General features: G+C 37.2%; 1 protein-coding gene across 1 annotated transcript in view; it reads left to right on the forward strand.

Moving 5' to 3' along the window:
- Positions 1-21,218, forward strand: part of TMPRSS15 (transmembrane serine protease 15) — a 121,189-nt gene that overhangs the window by 91,400 nt on the left and 8,571 nt on the right. The window contains exons 20-24 of the mRNA XM_019467770.2: positions 5,100-5,195; positions 9,620-9,669; positions 9,861-10,035; positions 18,759-18,940; positions 20,216-20,311. Coding sequence (XP_019323315.2) covers positions 5,100-5,195; positions 9,620-9,669; positions 9,861-10,035; positions 18,759-18,940; positions 20,216-20,311 — 599 coding nt within the window. The remainder of the gene's footprint in view (positions 1-5,099; positions 5,196-9,619; positions 9,670-9,860; positions 10,036-18,758; positions 18,941-20,215; positions 20,312-21,218) is intronic.

Raw genomic sequence — 21,218 nt, forward strand, 5'->3', positions numbered from 1 at the left:
TAATACCATTACATTTGTAGGATAATGTAGAACAGCTACCAGGCTGACCCATCAATTTCTCTCTTGTTCTTAATACAGCAGCTTGCACAGAGGAGGAAATTGATTAGGTGAAGATTATTTTTTCTAGTGGCATTTTTTTTCCTTCTGCATACCACAAAATGTTAGGAGTCGAGGTCAGAAAATCTAAAAATAATTCAGGTTACCTGTTTGCTAAGAGCTACCATAGTTCTAGGGAAGTGCCTACATGTGTTACTATAAACATGATAAGAAATAAGCAATTGCAGTTGAAGTGTGTCCAGTTCAGCCATGCTATTTACCTAACCGCCTGTATGTCCTGACTTTTCTAGTAGGATGCTTTGCCATCCTTTGCCTCAAACTCCTTTCATTCACCCTTCCCCTGCCTATTAAAGTGCTCTCCTCACCTTCTGTCCTGCCAAATCAATCCCCTTCTTTCCCTCCAATCTGAAAAAAAGAAGGTCCATCCTTCTCTAAAACCCTTTTCAAACTAATCCCACCTGGCTCCATTCATTCATTACTTAAACCTTTTGGGGTGTGAAATGAGCTACAGTGCCTGGCTGCAGTATTTGCAACATTTGTTATTATTCTTTCTAGCTTTAGTGTGTCCAAAAGCTTCAAACATTCCTACCTAAGCTTCTGCTTCAGGGAGGAATTCTTATCACAGCAAATACAGTCTGAGGAGCAAGACAAAAGAGAGGAAACCCAAGCAGGCCTGAGAAGAGACATAGAAGATTTAATACTGTACGAGACGCCCCAGGATATCCTTCCTTTTCTCCCTAGAATTCATCTCCGAGTATATTTTTATACTCCATATATGACCTTAAAAAATAATGATGGTGGGTTGCATTTGTATGCTTCTTTTCTCACATAGAATAAGGTTTTCCTGAAGCCAGGGGAGCCCTTTCAGGATGCATAACCTATAAAAATGGTAATAAAGGTTTAGAAATAGGTAGTCAGGAGGCATTAGCATGTCAACAAGGTAATGCTATATGGGCATGTTTCTATGTGATACCAAATTTGTACAGATTTCAGACAGCTGTGCAAATGTGTGGGTAGAGTTATCTAAATCTGCAGAGCTAAAATTTTCAGGATTTAAAAAATGCAAACCCCAGTCATAACCTTGCCAGAATTCGTCTCTAAAAATTAAAAGCTCGTTTTGTTGCAAGAAAAGGAAACCGAGGCAGGGAGAGACTCAGTGACATGCTTTAACTGCAGAACTTAATATAATTTATTCTCTCTCAACAATTCAATTTTTCGTTGTTATGAGATTTTGCTTTTCGAAAATAAATGTGATAATAAAAGGTTGCTAGCCTGTTATTTTGCCAAGAACATTATTAATATATTTTTATTATCTCCATCATTTCTTAAAATAATAAATAGTTTGTTGTAAACTTTCTCTGCGGTTTATCTTCTGTGTGCTGTGAATACAAGCTGGAATAAATTGTGTTCAGTCCGGAAAAGGTTGAGTTGAATTTGGCAGGATTTGAAACACGAGTAGCCACTCTCAAATTAAATTCCAAATTCTAACATCCAGCACTAACACCTGGAAATGTTTGTATGAACGGATAGTCTCTATATAGCACTTCCAGGCTGCTGACATCAGTATGAGCGACAAAAAATTAATTATGTGAATACTTTATAATTTTTTTCCAAAAGAGCATTTTAATTATTTTATATTATAGCTTTTAATATATTCTATATACTATATAGACTACATTTACTATCCATAGCGTTTATATACTATATATCTATATATACTCTATATAGCATTTAATATATTCTATTCTGTATTCTGTATTCCAAACAATATATCTGTAGTATTAATTGCAGTCTGTTTCCTCATGTAACTTTGAGAGTGAAAATATAGAGAAGACGATCTCAGAATATAAATTGTGTGTCTGTTTTTTTATTTTCAATATGCACGCATAATCTTTATTTTTTCCTCTGCCAGATAGTGAAAACATCACTGTGGGACTGCATTTGAGACTCCAAGAGTAGAAGAATTGGCATTCACCAGATATTCTTTAAAGCTTTGCCTCTAGTCTTTTTTTCTCCTAGAATAGGCTTAAAAATTTACCTGCCAATCCCATCACAGTTTAATGCCAGTTGTAAATGTGTAATAAATAGACACTAGATTTTAAAAAAACCTGATTTATAAATAACACCTCAATACTTTTTCACTTTAATTATGTCCGAATTTTAAAAAAAGGGAAAAAAAAAGGAAAAGAATTATGTCCAAATTTTGTTTTGAAGTTCCAGAGATACTAATGCATCTTCTCGGGGTCTGTATTAAAAGAGCTAGTCGGGGCACCTGGCTAGCTCGGTCGTTAAGATTACATGCAACTCTTGCTCTCAGGGTCGTGAGTGGCTTGTACAGCTTACTTAATTAAAAAAAAGAGAGAGATAGTTAAGGGATGGAAGAAAAACAGGTAGAAAAAATGGAAAAGTGTTAAACCCACGTCTCTGAGATGTATTTTTAATGAATTACCCTTGAGGATGTTCCCCCACATATTTATGAATATGGACAAATGGCAAAACTAAAACAATTTAGTATTGAGTTTGATGTCCTTTATTGAAGGGAAAACAATCCACTGATTGGGGGAGTGCAGTGTCTCACAAGCAGTAGAGCAGACTTCCTGAGTGATTTGGGGGAGAGAGAGTTTTATGGACTGTTAGAAGAGGCAACGGGGCATGACTGGCTAGGAGATCAGGATTTCCTGTTAACCCTAGCAGGTCTTATTTTAGGGTAAAGTAAGCCAGCAGAAGCTGAGTTGGAAGATTGTGATTGGTGTATATTAGGGTTTCTTGACAATGAGGCCATTCCTCAGTGTGGGCTGACAGGTTTAGATTTGTGAAGTGGACTGGGCCACTGCAATGGGCTCCATTTTGTGGGTCCTGAAATACAAATTAACTTTATCAGTGCCTTAAAATGAGTTGCCTATCAAATAACGAGAAATCATTTCAGAAGCTAAAAAGCAGACCCCCCTGAACAAGTAAAAATAGATATTATATTTGGCTCTGACAGGGGGTCCCTGACTTCCAAGTGTCAAAATCACCTGAAGGGTATGTTAACACATAGATGGCTGGACCCTACTTCCAGAGTTTCTGTGTCGGTAGGTCTGGAGTGGAGCTAGGCAATTTGCATTTCTAATATATTCTCTGCTGCTTGTCTGGAGAACATACTTTGGAAATCCTTGGTCATGGAGAGTCGGGAACATATAAAACTACCTAGAAGAATGTCCAACACATGTAGGAATTCAGCAGAATAAGGACACTGGCAATATGACCAAAAACAATAAAAGAGAGAGTCTAAAAGAGAGAACAGAGAGTAACTAAGACCCACCCTTGCAGCAAAGATGAGCACAATCAACCAATACTAAGGATGTTTCTGAAGCCTCAAGCAAAGTCAACTCAATGAGAGCCTCTTCAAATTGGATAGGTATTCCTTGATAGTCTGAAAAGCCAAGACTGGTGTGATGAATTCTACCAAAAGCTGCAACCATGGTAAATTCAAAGTCCTCTAAGATCTGTTTTGATGCACACTCTGTCTTCCCTAAATATGGGAGTCCTTAAATATAATGTTCCTGCATTATTGTCCTTCCTGAGCAGAGCATTTCTGACCTCTACACCCCTGCCTGTTGTGAAGTCCTTATGCCTATTCGGTTTTTCTGAACTATAACAAATACACTTTACATAAATACTTAAATAAGATGATGCTTCTGCTTCTCTAGAGGGAATATCTTAATCTTTAATAATAACAGTAACAGCACTTATTCTCCCTTTGGCAAATTCATTTCGGGTATTATTAAATGAATAGTCATTGATTTGTGTGCTAGAGTTACTTTTATCTGTTTATAAAGTTAAAGTGCAACATGCTGAATTCTGGGACATTAAATACAGGCTCCATTGTTCCAGTTCTCTGTTCAGTGGATGAAAGGTATGAAACAAACACTTTCAGTTTTTTTTAAGATGCTGTCCCATCTGAAAGAGACAGGAAACACTCTCAACCTCTTTTCTTCTTATTGATCACAACAGTCATGGGTGTTCCCTTGGAAATTCCCTACACACAGACAGAGAAGGGCCAGTGTTGGGGACTGTCTAGGCAAGACATTGGACCTTCTTTTGAAGATGCAGTTGGTGGAAACTTCATGTTATTCCAAAAGATAAGAACTGCATCCTCTCCTTGCCAACCGGCAGAAGTTAGCAGGAATCAGGATGTTTCCAATCAAAAAGCGTATTTTTATATGAGGATTAAAATCTGGAATAAATAAAAGGCAGGAAAAAAAGATTAGGAAGTAAGAAGCTAAATGTTTCCAGCTAAGCCTACAGAAGAGGGTCAGGATGATTGAGAGAAATCTTCAGTTAAGTTTCACAGTGGAGAGCGTGGATATAACATGTTTTCAGGGATATGAAAGACTAGAAATTTAATGTCTTTGTTACATGCAGAATGTGTCTTTCTCCATCTCACGCTGGCCCATGAGTTTAGAGTTAGAGGGCCAGGCCACAGACTCCCTTTTTAGAGCAGTCACGTAGCTTCTGGCTTTAAATTAGGGCTTGTTAGACTTTAAATTGAATGAGATACCGAGAACAAAGCAACATTTGGAAAAGTAAACACTGAAGACATTCTTTTTCTAGGTTGTTCTCAGGCAACATGCATTTTTTAAAAGATGGATTACACTCAACAGGAAAAAAGTTTAATAAATTATGGTGCAGCAATTCTATGAGGTGGTTATTAAAATTGATCATTATGGAATTTATTGAACATAGAAGAGTCAAATGAAAAAATCAGATACTCAAGTGATGCATGCACTGAATTTTAACTTTGTTAAATAATATATGAGCATGAAAACAAGAACTAGAGGGATTACACAAAAACTTAAATTACGTTTTATGTTATTATGGATGATTCTGATTTGTTCCATCTTTTAGACAGCAAAACTTTTGAAGGGTTATATTAAAATGTTCATCTTTTTTTTGTATGGAATCCCATCATTTCTTTCAATGTCCACAGCAATAAATAACTATAAATTAAGGTTTTGGTTCTTTGTGTTTTTGTTTTGTCTCTATGTGTTTTTCCCTAGGAGTGGAAACTCATCGATGCCAATCTTCTCTACTGGAAGTGGACCATTTGTAAAATTAAACACAGCCCCTAATGGCAGCTTAATACTAACACCAAGGTGGGTCCCAAAATCTGTTCTTGGACTAATTTGTACATGGACTGGAAAGAAGATAGATTTTAAAACTAATCAGATTTTAATGCCACCACATACTAGCCATATAATCTTAAAAGTTATTTATTTTTTTTATTATTCAGGTAATCTCAAATACTACCTAACTGATCCTACTTGATAACATTATCTAACCCTCATGTATATGGTAAGGCAGTCAAATGAGATATTGCATATAAAATTGTGCAGCACATAGATAGAGATTCAATAAGTTTACTTCTATACCCTTTCTATCTTTACCTTCAAATTCATTAACAAGTAAATCCCCCCCAAAAAAAGTTCTGAGAGTTGGGATAAATTGGTCCAATGTTAGTCAGACTAAAAAGGGTGACACAAATTAGTTATCAAGAGAAGAGAGGGGCGAAAGTCATGGTATTTAGCAAATAGAACATGAATATTGAGGGAAGGAGTCTAGACTTCTAGTTGTGTCTGCATATTGTCTTATGCTCCTTAAAATTAGGTTATTTTTGGGCTCCTGGATGGCTCAGTAGCTTAAGCATCCGACTTCAGCTCAGGTCATGATCTCGCAGTCTGTGGGTTTGAGCCCCCTGTCAGGCTCTATGCTCTCAGCTTGGAGCCTGAATCCCACTTGGATTCTGTCTGTCTGTCTCTCTCTCTGCCCCTTCCCTGCTCATTCTCTCTCTCTCTCTTTTTCTCTGTCTCTCTCTCTTTCTCTCTCAAAAATAAACATTAAAAAAAGTTTTAAATTAGGTTCATTTTTATAATTTTTACTACTGTTTAAAAAGCAACCTCCTTCCTGTATTCAAACGTCTATTTTATCTTAAATTATGTCATTTCTCCTGTTTGGGCATTCATGATATTTTTTTTGGTTGAGATTGGCTTTTGAATTTTAATTTTTTTTTTCAACGTTTTTTATTTATTTTTGGGACAGAGAGAGACAGAGCATGAACGGGGGAGGGGCAGAGAGAGAGGGAGACACAGAATCGGAAACAGGCTCCAGGCTCCGAGCCATCAGCCCAGGGCCTGACGCGGGGCTCAAACTCACGGACCGCGAGATCGTGACCTGGCTGAAGTCGGACGCTTAACCGGCTGCGCCACCCAGGCGCCCTGGCTTTTGAATTTTAAAGTTCCATTAAAGACCAGCTGCAGGTAGGAAGAGAGTAACTTCAAGAAGCCATAACTACAGACAAAGATTTAAGATGTCATTGCTGGTACATTAGCTTGCAGGTTTTTTTGTATAACATACTTAATGGTAAAAAATGAAATTATGTAATTATTCAGCTATTCATGAAACGTTATGTTTGTGAGCTCAACCAGTAAAACAAATTGATAAAGGAGTATTTTCAGTACCAAGGACTTTGCAATTGAATGTTTTATATGAATGTTTGCTGGGCCTTGACTGATATTATTAGTCTCATAAGGGGTGAAGCAAAGCATTTTCAAATGAGAAAGCAGATTTCTAGATTTCCTTCTATAAGCATGTTTAAATTTACATTAGCATTGTAGATCAAAAGCAGTTTGTACACCGAAAAGTTCTTTTGTTTATATCTTATAGACTTTAAGGATAAGAAAAAGAACAAAGGAAAAAATATTTTTAAAAATTCATCTCAATTATGTGCATGTTTCAGAGCAGAAGTCTGTTATTCCATGCTTATCAACAAAATGACAGTATCATTGATGTCCCTATTGTATGTATGCTTATGTTATTGTATGCGTGCTTATGTTATTGTGCATATGCTATGTTATTGTACGTATGCTTATGTTATCATATATATGCTTAGTATTACTCTACTCTAAGGCCTAGGAAACTAAAGCATGACCTGGACCTGCTCACAAATCCATAGGCAACCCCACATTCCTCTATTTTCCACTCTACCTTGCAATCTTCTAAATTGCCAAAGGCAACAGCTCACTTTAAATAACAATTCTGGAAGGGGCGCTTGGGTGGCTCAGTTTGTTGAGCCTCTGACTTTGGCTCAGGTCATGATTTTGTGGTTTGTGGGTTCAAGTCCCAGGTTGGGCTCTGTGCTGACAGAACAGAGCCAGCTTTAGATCCTCTGTCTTCCTCTCTCTGCCCCTTCCTGTTCTCTCTTTCTCTTTCCCTTTCTCTCTCTCTCTCTCAAATAATAAAAAAAGAAAAAAAACTAAAAAGAAATAAATAAATAGCAGTTCTAGAAAGGAGAAAGAAAGAGAAAGCATAGCCAATCAACGAGAAAAAAAGACCATGCTGATGGCCATATATGGGAGAGAAACGTTTACTTTGTCAATATAATAGATATAAACCCATCCATTTATATCGCAATAGCCCCTCAACTAATGGGGCTGAGAGAAAGACATAGGATCCTGCTCTTGTCTTTCTTCCTGTCCAGAGGGCTGACCTAGCTCTGATTCCAGGACCAAAGGCCGGGACAATAATTCTGTTTCCCTCCAATCTCTCTAAATATACCTGGGCAAAGTGTGGAGTCACTGCTCATTCTGACCAGAGACTAAGGAATTTATTCCTCTACACTGAGAAACTGCATGTGTGTGTTTATGCATGAAAAGTTTGACTGGCTGAAATGCATGGAGAATGAGGGGCAAAGTTCAGGTCCATTTTCTGGTTAATTTAACAGTTACTTTTTGTTTTAAAAGTTTATTAAGCTTTTCTATGCTTGCTAAAAAGAATTTCATCAGTTTTGTCCATACCACAGAGTATTAGGCATCTTTAATATCTAAGAATGCTGAACCATTTTGAATATGGATTTTCACTGATGAGTACTATAGATATAGAAAGAGTTTGGATGAACTTGAAAGTATGCTGGAAAGCATTCTAGAAACTGCTTTTCTCCCAACGATGAGTATATAATAGAAGGGGAGTTCATTATGACTATATATTGATATACCCATATTTAGATAGATATACATGCATGTGATGTGGTTGTGGATTTGGGGAGGGGGTGTGGTTCGGAGCCCACAACCAAGAAAAAATTCTTAAGACGTCTTTGGGGCAAAACAGTAATTTTATAAAAGGATGGGGACAGGACCCATGGGCAGGAAGAGCTTCCCCAGGATTGTGAAGGGTGACTGATTATATACTTTGGAGCTAGGGGAAGTAAAGGCAATAAGGAGTTTCCAGAAGGACTTTTATATGGAGGCCTAGCTATTGTCAGTCTCTAGCAAAGCATTAACATTAAGACATTACGGAGTTCCTGGAGAAATATTGTCCTCCCCTGCCTCAAGCATTTGTCAATAGGCTGCAGGTTATAAGGAAATTTATTTTATCTACCATTTCCTTCTGCCTTGGTTTCCCACATCACATCCACATTGCTTATTAATAAAATGTAAGTATATTTTCTTTTATTTCAATTGAAGTTAACTTATATTCTAAGTGATATGTCGATTGGACAGTATGAATGCACGTGGTTTCAAATAAGCCTTATCATGTATGTTCCAGAAACACTGAATTGCTTTGATTGTACTTGTGATCGCATACGAATCTTGGGTCTTGCTTTGTGTTTTTGTTTTGTTTTTACCTGAAATTTCAAACACCTAAGTAATATGCACAACATATGTAGCTAAATATATAAATAGAAATTATTAAAGTTATATATGTGTGTATGTGCTTGTTTCAATGTGACCAGTATCTGCCCTGGCAGAATCAGGAAACAGTGTGGGAAAGTACTTTAATTCCTTGTATTATACTGATCTCTAGTGGTCAATAAGTATAACACATTTTTTAACTCTTCCTTTGTTTAAATTTTTGTTTAATATAGAATTCTTGGCTTTGAAAAAAGTTGGTATCCAAGTATTTAAACAGGTAGTGAGTTTTTAAATTATTTATGCCTATACTTTGTCTTATATTTTGCTGTTTATATGTTTATCTCCCTTGAAAGCAGGGCCTGTGATTCATCAATCAGTGAATTTTCTGAATGAGGTACACAGCCTCACACACAATGCAAGGCATTTATAGTTGCCTGATTAGCAATACTGAGACATGTTCTGTATTATAGAATGATGATATCCAAGGTTGGTTCAAGCAAACTAACGATAACTATCATTTATTGAATGTTCATTGTGTATATGGCACAATAACTCCAGTTTATTTAACTTCTCACAAAACTCCAACAAAGTAACTACTATTGCTCCCATTTTATGGATGACAAAACTGAATCCCAGGGACACTAAACAACTTATCCAAAATCACTAAATGTAAGTGGTAGAGAGTTAAGGGCTCAAACTCCGTTCTATTTGACTTTAAACTGAGGATTTTCCTGCTGTGCATGTCAGCGTCCCCACATTTCATATAACCTACTTACATCTGAAGGTTAATTCTACTAAAAAAATAAGATAATAAGATTAAAATAGATACACTATACTTTGTTTTAAAATGTTAGGTGCACACTTTCTGAAATATAATTGTTCTTCTATTACAGTAAACAGTGTTTACAGGATTCACTGATTCAGTTACAATGTAACCAAAAACGTAAGTATTTTGTCACGTTTTCTTCCTTCATGCCTTCCGTTTAAAATTCCGAATGGAGTTGGTATATCACTATTTTGTAGTGATCCACTAAATTTTCGTAAGCAAAGGAAATCCACCAAAATAAAATAGATTTATTTTAATTCACTTATTTTATGTCTTCATTTATTTTATTTCTTCATTTATTTTAATAGCATGTGGGAAAAAACTAGTGACTCCACGAGTCAGCCCAAAGATTGTTGGAGGAAATAATGCCAAAGAAGGAGCCTGGCCCTGGGTCGTCGCCCTTTATTACAACGGCCAACTGCTCTGTGGTGCATCTCTCGTCAGCGACGACTGGCTGGTGTCGGCCGCCCACTGTGTGTATGGGTGAGTGTGACATCACAGTGGCTTCTCCCAGATGAGATGACCACAGCAGACACTCTGCATGCCATTTCCTGCAGCCTCACAAAATCATCCCCTCGGGGAAATGTTCCTGCCATTCTGACATTATATAGTACCATTTTTCCCATTAAAATCATATATAAACATAGAGAACGCTAAATTAAAAATCAATTCTTCATTAGATACTTGCATCAAGCATTATGTTTCCTACATACATGAAAATTGAAATTCATACCTACACAAGGTAAGCACTTTTAAAGGCATGAAATTCGTATTTAATGCATAAATTGTGCTGGTTATCGTTCAATCAGGCCAATAGCGTCAGAAATTGTCAGTATCAAAAAAAAAAAAAAGCACGTTCAAATAGCCCTTAAGTGACTAATAAACTGTGTTCTAGAAATTCATGCGTAAGGACTTTGTTGTGACTTAGAATAAAAATATTTCCTTCTCAAGTCACATCTAGTTTGATGCTACCCATAACTGAATCTTAGAAACAATATCAACCATATCTAACTCTTTTTTTGTTATGTAGTATGACAAAATACATGTTGAATTCTAGGATCTGTCTTCTCCTTCTAGAAGCAGCCATTCCCAAAGCAGTGCCACAGGGAAAAAACAGAGAGAGTGGAGGGACGGGGAGAAAAGGAGGAGAAAAGAACTATTCTTGGGCCCAAGAACGTGTTAATTCTCTGCTTCTGCCTGAAAGAAGGCACCTTCTTAGGTAGTCTCATTCTGACACTTCTGAATTAGGCCCAAGTAAAAGGTAGCTTCCTCATAGAAGATTCATAAGCCCTGATCCTAAGGTAATTTACTGTCCTTAATTGAGTAAAAGGAACCTCCAGAGAATGGCCTGAGTTGTGAGGATTAGAATAAGCCTCTGTGGCCAGTGTCCAGAATCTCTGAGAAATGAAGCATGTGTGCTCAGGAATGTAAGATATAGCTATAATCAGATCAAAAGACTAACTCCCTACCAACCCAGATAGTGAAAGTTCTTTGATGGATGGAGACAAATTGTCATATGCAGAAGGTTATGATCGTTGTTTGGGAGACGGGGACGGGGAGTAGAGTATTAAAGGATTGATCCCATTGGACCAGCATGAGGGCAAACTTGAACTCAGGACCCGAGGAATCTGAAATAAGGACCCATAGCCAGAGCTGGACTAATCACCTGGGCTCCAAAAGGACTACCCAAGTTACTGCCCATCTACATCCAAGCTCTCTATTCTATGCATCACACCCTGTATCTAGATGAGTAAACTACAGCCTGTCCCATAGCTAAACTGCACCTTCGTGACTCTGCTGCCTCTTGATAATAATATTTTAATCTTTTTTCAGCCACACCACAAAAAAATGTCCATAGCAGTCAATATTTTCCCATCCCCTGCTAAACATGACTTTAACTTTTACCTGTACATAACCTATACCTTCAGATGCAACAGGTGGGTAACCTATATCCCAATTTACAAGCGAAAGGTATCTTTACCTACAGATTCATTGTTTTCTATTGCACAAAGATGGGTCTTATTAAGTTAGCAACCTCCCACATTAACCTTGGATTTGGTAAATTAGTCCGTTTGATGTTCTTGCAGAACATATGCTTTCTAAATGTCAACCAGGCTTACAGTAATATTAGTGGCATCTTTCATTTATCTGCCTTACAGATGTACTTGTTGTAGGTCAATGATACCAATATCATAGCTTTTTAAACCACAAATATTCAAACGAAATAGAAAAGCAGTTTGGTCTACTATAAACACATGTTTAGTTATATAGGACATAAAATGTCTTTTCACACAGCTTCAATTGGAACACAAGCAAACAAGTGTAAACTGTAATAGAATTGTGATGAATTCAAACTCATCCTCACCACCCTTGCATTTTGCTCTCCTTACCCATTCAGTTGTAGTATTTCTTCTTTCCCAAAAAGTGTAAACCTGGTCCAGGCGTTTTAATCTGCAGGTGGTTAAATGGTTTAATTGGACAGAGCTCTTCTCTGTCTACCACAGTCCACACTCCTATTCCCATCCATCAGCCACAGTGTTCCTGGATGTCATTAAGCTTCCTTATGCCTGTTCTTTTTCTCTGTCACTGATTTGTCTTCTTTTCCAACCTTAAAACAGAGATTTGGAGAGTATGGACCAACTTTACTGTGCCTTAAAAGGAAGGTTGACTTTAAACCAGAGGATAGAATTTTGATCCTACTTACGCGACTGACTTCATGTGACTTGGTATCTCTGTTTAGGTATCCTCACCCACAGGGGGTTCTTAAGGATGCCCACCCCCTAGAGTGATTATCAGGACAAAAGTAAGATGATGCAATACTTTTGCGTACTGTGAATTACATAAATGTGCAATAAAAATTTTATTGTCCTGCTGTTCCTGTGCAGAAAAGGTCCAGAGTCTGATTCTTGCCCAGGAGACATTCAGCATATTTATTTTCTAAACTTTTTATAGTGCTATAATTTCAAACACAAACAAAAATTGCAAATACTAGCACAGAGAACTCTTATGTACCTTCACTGAGATTCGTCAATTGCTTACATTTTACGCTATGAAAACTTTCTTATCTTTCTCTCCAATCTGGAGAAATATTCTTTCATTCTCTCCAATCTGGAGAAATATTTATTTTCTGAATCTCTTTATAGTGGATTAGACACTGTGCCCCTTTACTCTGTATGTTTACTAAGAACACGGATATTTTCCTACATAATCACAGAAAGTCATGGACATTTAACATTAATGCAATACCACTATCTAATCTATAATATGTGTTCATTTTTGTCTACTGTCCTAAATATGCCCTTTATAGCCTTCTTGGTTTGTTTGTCTGTTTGCCACCCAAGAACCAATCCAGGATAATGCACTGCATTTAGTTACTACAACTCTTTCATCTTTTTCTTTTTTTTAAATTTTTTTTTCAACGTTTTTTTTTATTTATTTTTGGGACAGAGAGAGACAGAGTATGAACGGGGGAGGGGCAGAGAGAGAGGGAGACACAGAATCGGAAACAGGCTCCAGGCTCCGAGCCATCAGCCCAGAGCCTGACGCGGGGCTCGAACTCATGGACCGCGAGATCGTGACCTGGCTGAAGTAGGATGCTCAACCGACTGCACCACCCAGGCGCCCCTCTTTCATCTTTTTCAATCTGGAATAGACTTTCTGCCAGGCTTGCTATCTTTATGTCTTTCTTGTCTTTGATATTTTTTATTACAGCAAGTTATTTTATAGAAAGTCCTCATATTTGGTGAAACCCTTTAAGCTTGCCCCCGCGTTGGTCTTGATGTATGTCCATTCTTTGAGAATTTCTTTACTTTCTGCAAAATAAGATGTTCCAGGTTCATTTTGTGCTTCTTCCCCCCCGCCTAGTCCTCAAATCAAACTTTCTAAGAAACCCCAGTTCTGTTTAGGTAATTTTAGTTTCTTCTACATTTTACAAATCAAGATCTTGTGTGCTCCTTGCGACTGCTGGTGTGTCGAGCTCCTAGACCCTCTCAATAGATACAGCCATATACCTATAAATATGAACTCAAAGTGGCAGCTCCAATGAAAATAGATTGCCGCAAGATCCATTCTAGCTCATCTCCAATAATGAGAAACCTGTTCCTACCATCCACAAAATATTTATGGATTTGTTCAAGCTTAGAACACAAGTAGTTTGAGAATTGCTAACCCTGCCGCTGTTAAGCAAACTCACCACCTAGAGTTTAATATTTGTTTTTTCCCACTGACAGAGAGCAACTGCATAATCTTAAGTGCACAATTTGATGAATTTTGAAAAGGCATATGCCTGTGTAACCCACACTCCTATCAAGACATGAAACTTTCCATCACATGCAGAATTCTCTTATTCCCCCTTCCCAATCACCATCCCTGCTTCCAGAAGCAACCACTACTCAGCCTCTTGGGTGGACAGGTATATATAGATTTATACTCTGGATCACAGCTATTAAATTGACATACATCAATAATGAAATTATCCATAGAGAGGCCTCTTGCCAATCTCCCATTCTTTAATTTAGCTCTTTAGAGATGACCAAATACATTTATTTCATTCCTTATTGAAATAATTCATTATTCAATATTACTGTGATACCATATGATACTTAAAGTACTAAAACTGACCAGCATTATCCCATTTAATCTAGCTCCTCTTTTCTTTTAAAATTACCCCTGATATTCTTGAAAACATTCTTTTTTTCAAGTTTTTATTTATATTCCAGTTATTTAACAAACAGTGTAATATTGGTTTCAGGAGTATAATTCAGTGATTCATCACTTACATACAACACCCAGTGCTCATCACAACAAGTGCCTTCCTTAATGCCCATCACCCATTTAGCCCATACCCCATCCACCTACCCTCCATCCACCCTCAGGTTGTTCTCTATGGTTGAGTCTGTTTTCTGTTTTGCCTCTCTTTTTCCCCCACTATGCTCATCTGTTTTGTTTCTTAAATTCCACATATGGGTGAAATCACATGGTATTTGTCTTTCTCTGACTGACTTACTTCACTTAGCATTATGCCATCTAGATCACATTTCATTCTTTTCGGTGGCTAAGAAATATTCCATTGTATATATATCTACCACGTCTTCTTTACCCCTTCATCAGTCGATGGACCTTTGGGCTCTATTCCTTGAAGACTTTCTTACTCTCTGACAGCACCATATTTCAGAGGCATTCTACTTTTTCCTTGCCTTAAAAAATGGAATTGGGTATCCTCATGGGAATCTTTTTTCCATTCAGTGGAGAATAATAATAGAGACCTACAATGCTGTGCTGGGGGTAAACATTGGGGTTGGCCATGGGTGGACTTGACTAAAGTACCATCTTTGCTAATGGTAGAACGGAAAAATATTGCAATTCAGAGTTCCAGGTTCCCACTGATTTTTCTTCCTTTCGGCATATCATCTTGCTCTATCATAACTGTCTTACCATATTTACCCTTTACCACAATGAACGTCCCATACTCTGAGTAGGGAATTTATTTATACACCAGCACATGGCAACCTAGAGTGGGCATAGTGCTAGTCCTCCCATCTGGTGCAGCATCGAAGGAGCACCTACTGTGCACCAGGAAGTGTGCTAGTCTTTGAGGTTATAGAAGTCAAGAATGCATGCCTTTCTGTTGCCCCCAAACCTGTGCCTTTCTTTCTTTTGCTACTAAGAAACATATTTTGCTTGAACAAGGCAGGCACAGGCGAAATGCAGCAGAAATTCAACCAACGTTCCCTACCTTAAGGTACTCACTTCTGCCCTCTTTAGTCTGTGCCAGATTGGGACTTGCCTATCCAATGGGCTATTTCCTGTTCCATCCGCACCTGTCTCCTGTCCTATAGCTTTTTCTTGTTTCACTAGAATGCAGATATTTTGAGACAAATATGTTTTTAAAACATAATAAGTACCCCTTCCTCATCTACACTGATTTTTCTGAGGCCTTTCTTTCTCTGTCTTAGCTTTGGGTGAATGGAAAAGCCAGGGAGGATTCTGTATTGCTCACTATCCCAACAGTAATAACAAAGGGCAGATTCTTGAGTCCCCCTCCAACTTTCCAAATTAGAGTCTCTGGAAGTGGAAATTAGGATTCAAGATTTTTAGCAAAATTCTTCAGGTGATACATAAAATTGAGTACCATTGGCTATAACTTCTGTATTCTCAAGCCTTTCTTCTGAGAGAAGGCACTAAGATTGCAATAGGATGTAGTTGTTCTAATGGTGCTTGTGCTGATGTGGGCTTGTGGTGGGGAAGCTAAGCATATAGACATGAAAAGCCATGTGGAGTAAGACTTGAGGGAGAAATGCAAATGATAAGTTGGAGGGGTATCTCCTTCCTATAGTACGGTCTATAGATACAGGAGAAATAAAAACATGAAAAAAAGGCTATTTTCCGTGTAGTGCTATAACAACTTCAGAAATCGTTAAGAATGTGTCAGATTAATATTGCTGTAACTTGTATTTAATTAGACCAGTAGCTTGAAGCATGTATGTTTAATTTTCACAGTTCACGCATCATGGATTGGTTTTCTACTTCAAACCTTAAAATAACAAGACAAAATGGTGATTACTAAGCTTTGTGCTGCCTGCAAGCTCTAATCATATCAGTAACTAATATTTAGTGTTCTCAGAAGGAGTATAGTACTTATAAAAGACAAGAATTTGCGAGGTTAGGGGCATCTAGGTGGCTTTGTCAGTTAAGCATCTGACTTTGCCTCAGGTCATGATCTCATGGTTCATGAGTTTGAGTCCTGCATCAGGTGAGCTCCCACCCTGCTTTGGGTGAGCCCCTCTTGTCTCTCTCTCTCCCTCTCTCTCTGTCTGTTTCTCTGCCCCTCGCTCACGTTCCTCAAAACATTCCTGTGCCCTCTCTCTCGTTCTCAAAAGAAAAAAAAAAGAGGAGGTTAGCTACGGAACTGCATTATTTTATCATTGAGTTAAACCTATAGTGAATAACTGCATTATCTGTCTGAACTTCCATGTAAGTTTTGCTGAAGATAAAATATGTAGAAAGCACTTAAGAAGACAATCCTATCATTTTTGAAAATAAATACATTCTGGCAACTTTAAAATTGAACCTCTGTAATGGGCTCATACGCCTTTTGAGCAGATTTTGATAGTTATTTTTTCAACATGATACCATTAATGTGATTAATATTATTTATGATATGAAATATTAATATTACACATTGTTTATGTAAAATATAATGATAATGTAAAATGTAAAGCGTATAAGTAGATATAATTGAAGGTAAAGTAAGAAACATGGTGTGGTAATTGTAAAATCAATTTTTGTAAATATTAGGTATATATTAAATGTTTAATAAAAAACACAATTCTTAAAAAAGAGTAGCTACCTGTTACCCATCAACCGTAACAGGTATACTAATCAAGAGACACCCATGACCAGCTGAGCTTTAGGAAACATGTTTAAATATGTGATACAGCAAGAAGTTTAGAGATAGGACACCAGGAAAGAGATTTCATTCTATCCCGTCTTTGAGTAGGCCAGTGTGGGCAAGGGAGTCCCAGGGTACAGTGGGAGTGCATGCAGGCAGAATGTCTGAAAACATCAATGTGTCCAGTTTGGCCAGTCCAGTCAGTACTGATGATTCCTCTGACCCAGACAGGAAGAATCAAAAAGCCCTCTTGACAAGCAAACAGGGCCTCTACAGCACCATAATACCCTCCTGGCCCGGCATCTGGGCACGTAAGGAGCTATCACCAGCCCCTAAGAGCAGACACATCCTCCCTACCTGAGCCCAGATAATTCAGTGGCAGATCCTATCTCTCTCCCAACCCTCCCTTCATGTTCTCAACCCTGCCCACAGAACCCTACCCATGACCACTGGAGGCACCCCAGTATGCTGGTGCAGATGCAACCTCTGAGGTCAGACAGCCCCAGTTCAAGTTTCTGCCCCACCACGTAAACTGTCAGTACCCAGTTTGTTCTCGTTGTAAAATCCATAGCACTGAAGCAAAAATGAAAAGAGTTGATGCGAAGTACAGGGCACTGGCCTTGGCACAAAATAAGTTGTCCATAAATGGGTGTTAGGCTATTGCTATAAAGTATGTGAGCAAGTTATCTCTGATTTTAATGCAGTGTGGTTATCCGTGGATGTCGCCTGGATGCTTGGGCATTCATTGGCTTTACTGATGACTGTGACTTAATCAAACATGATCCTTTGTTTAATTTAAACAAAATAATGAATAGACAGGTAAAAAGGTGAACAAACGGACTTGAAATAACTTCATGCCCTTTGTGTATTTGTAAGTGATTTGGATTCTAACAGTTGAAATGCCACATTAAACGAGACACTTGTAACTATGAAGAATTAAATCACTAGCTCTGCTAAAATTGCAGTTACTGAATTTTGACTTCATTGTGAATATGGCTTAAATGGCTTAATTCCAGCTATTCACTAGTAGTTTCTTGGTGTGAAGATGTTGCAGGCCAAAAGCACATTTAGAAGTCCCTTCACACTTTCAAACGGTAACTTCATCTGCATATAACACAAATGTTAGCCTTGACCAATACACTATTAAAGGACATTACGTATGGAAAATTTTTCAACTTTGTTGCATATGAAAATTACTCAAATTTTTAGGTTAGATTGTAAGCATCACAATAGCTTTTATTTGCTGATTTTAACTGTGTGTAAATTCAGTGAGCCGCTAAACAGGAGAGTCCTCCTGAAACCCCTTTCCCTTACTACCATAGCTGTTGTGGTTGCCTGAAGAAACCCTGGACCAAGATGCAATCTCTACAGTGGAATGTGATCTAAGGCGTGGTTCCCAAACGTGGCCATATGTTAGGATAAACTTAGAGATTTAATGTAAAAATAATATATATTTTTAAAGCCCTCTCTCCATTCTAGACTCATAAAATCAGAGATAGAGAAAGGGAAGCAGGCGACAGTGTTATTTAAAAATACTCCAGGTGATTCTATTGTGAAACTGAAGTTGAGAACCACAATCGAGCTAGAGATCGAGATGATTTAAGATAAGTGATAGAAATTAGCACTAACTGAGGTTCTTTCTATGATCTGATCAGAAGAATAAAAGTTAAAGGAATGTTTTTAAAGACTGGTTCAGAGAAATTCAAGCATATTTTAGGATGGGCACACATAGTTCTGAAATACCTACTACAAAGATCTGTAGAAAGTAACTGTGGTGGATGGAAAGTTCCTTATATGTCTTTTTCACAATCTTCAGGAGAAATGTTGAGCCATCTAAGTGGAAAGCAATCCTAGGACTGCAGATGACATCGAATCTGACTTCTCCTCACATAGTAACTCGGTTGATAGATCAAATTGTCATAAACCCACATTACAATAAACGAATAAAGGACAGTGACATCGCCATGATGCATCTGGATTTTAAAGTGAACTACACAGGTAAAAGAAATCAGTTTTAGTCATCTTATCTGGCCAAATGCATTCAAAGTTAGATTTGAAATATTATTAGTACCAATGAATTAATAGTGCATAAAAGTTGGATAATTTGTTATAGAAATCATTATAACTTAAATGGAATTGGGGAATGGAGTGGAACATATTCAATTATCTTCATCAAGGTGTCTAAATCCAACTTTCTAGAAAGTTGGCCAGCAGAATAAAACATTCCAAGCTCTCTGTAATAGTAAACTCAAAGGAGCAGCTGGGAGAAAATAGGTCATTACAATGCATGCCTTCTGTATTTCTCAAAGAAAGGCAGGTCCATCTACCACAAAGGGCAGTGTAGGACAAACAGAGAAGAACATATATTCTAAGAGTAAAGTGAGTAAAAATTAAAATATCCATAGAATGAAGATTTTAAAGGAGTTTTAACAATATTAGTAGAGTGGCAGCTGCAAGACTTCCTCCAAATACCTAGATAACATGCTAGAAATCATCTGAGGCAGTGAACTTTACACGAAGGGTTCTGCTCAACTCCATCCTTTACTCCAAAGACTTTTCCAATCCCCAGTGAAGAGAAAGTGTTACCATTTCTTTGCTCTTTTGGAATTTGGTCTACACACACATTAGAGCACTTATTAAAGGCAGACTATTAATTATGTAGCCCTGTCCTTGAAGGTAAGCACCATATCTTACTCATTTTTGTGTCTGCCCTGGGTCTTACATGTAGTGGGTGCTTAATAAATGTCAGGCAGCTTGTAAATTGTTGGAAAGGGGCTTTAAAAGTCAGTGACCAATGCTAATGCTTCCATAAGTACCCTGTAAAACAATCACCTAAAAGCTTTTTTAAATGTGGAGATAACTGGGGAAAATCAGAACATTTGTCCAAGTGTCTTAATTGACCCTAAAGAAGAGCCATACCAAGATTTTTACAGAACTGACACTGTAAATAGCATGATTACTTAAAATCAAATATAAATGATCAACTCTAGAACTAAGACCTTGTTTACATTATTAAAGAGCAATTAAGATACAATGTAGAAAAAGATCCCAAAAGACCACTAGTGATACCTAGTCCATTATCAAAGAGAGCCTCCTGGAGATGCCTCTCTCCCCTAAGATTGATGTCTAAAAAATGTTCAAGCAATTGATGTCTAAAAAATGTTCAAGCAACAAAAACAAAAATACAGGTTTTTTAGATAAGGTGCTGAAAATAATTGATTTTTAAAATCTGTTAGAAATGCATGTGTGTCTGTTCTTATTCTATTTTTCCAGATTATATACAACCTATTTGTTTACTGGAAGAAAATCACGTTTTTCCTCCAGGAAGAATTTGTTCCATTGCTGGCTGGGGGAGGCTTATACATCAAGGTAAATTATCAGACTCAATAAAAAGAAAATGTTACTACTAAGAAGTATGCTATTGCACTATCTTGTGAATATTTTCAATATTTTTTGCAACTCTTAGAACAAGTTTTGCAATAGCTCTTAAAAGCACTGTCAGGTTTATATTCATATGGTGTGTATTTGTATATATATATATATTTTAATCCAGGTTGTGTAGAACATATTATAAAACTATGATATTTTTTGGAAGAGAGTTTAAGCATTCCCCAAACTTAGTATGTAATTTAAGTATTATAAATACTCTGATAAAGAGAAAAGATACATCTATTTAAATGAATATTACAAAGGTTATAAAATTTATTTTTGTAAATCACATAGATAAAGTCTGATCAAAAGCCAAATTATTACCTGTTTCATTTTCCAAATCAATAAAACTATCTTCATTTATCACATAAAGGCCTCATACTCACATTTCCTAAGAAATGAGAAAAGAATCCCTTTCAACATTCTGACTCACTCTACTGATGAGCAGATTCAGATGTGGCATAAATCTTACACTGAAGACTATAAATTGATTTGTTAGCATTATTTAATAAGATGTTTTCCAAACACAGAAAAAATGCATATTAAAACTAACTGAACATATTTTTTTAAACATTCCAGTACTTTATTCTCTCTAAATGTAACTACAAGGCATGTTGCTTTTGGATTCCGAATAGGAGTTATTCCATCTAGAACAGAATTTTGGCAACTTATTAAATATTAAGCAAAAAGGAAAGGCACTATATACTCTGGTGGAAGAACTAGGCCTCTTGAGTCCCAACAGATCGTGGCCAAGATATTTAAAAATCTTAACTGTACAAGATGAAAAGCCACAGAATCGTGTGGAGAGATGCAGATACCAGAAGCAAAGCATCCAGAGTTAAAATTC

Source organism: Panthera pardus, unplaced genomic scaffold, assembly GCF_024362965.1.
Source record: "Panthera pardus isolate Hobbes unplaced genomic scaffold, ASM2436296v1 HiC_scaffold_16, whole genome shotgun sequence".
Taxonomy (NCBI): domain Eukaryota; kingdom Metazoa; phylum Chordata; class Mammalia; order Carnivora; family Felidae; genus Panthera; species Panthera pardus.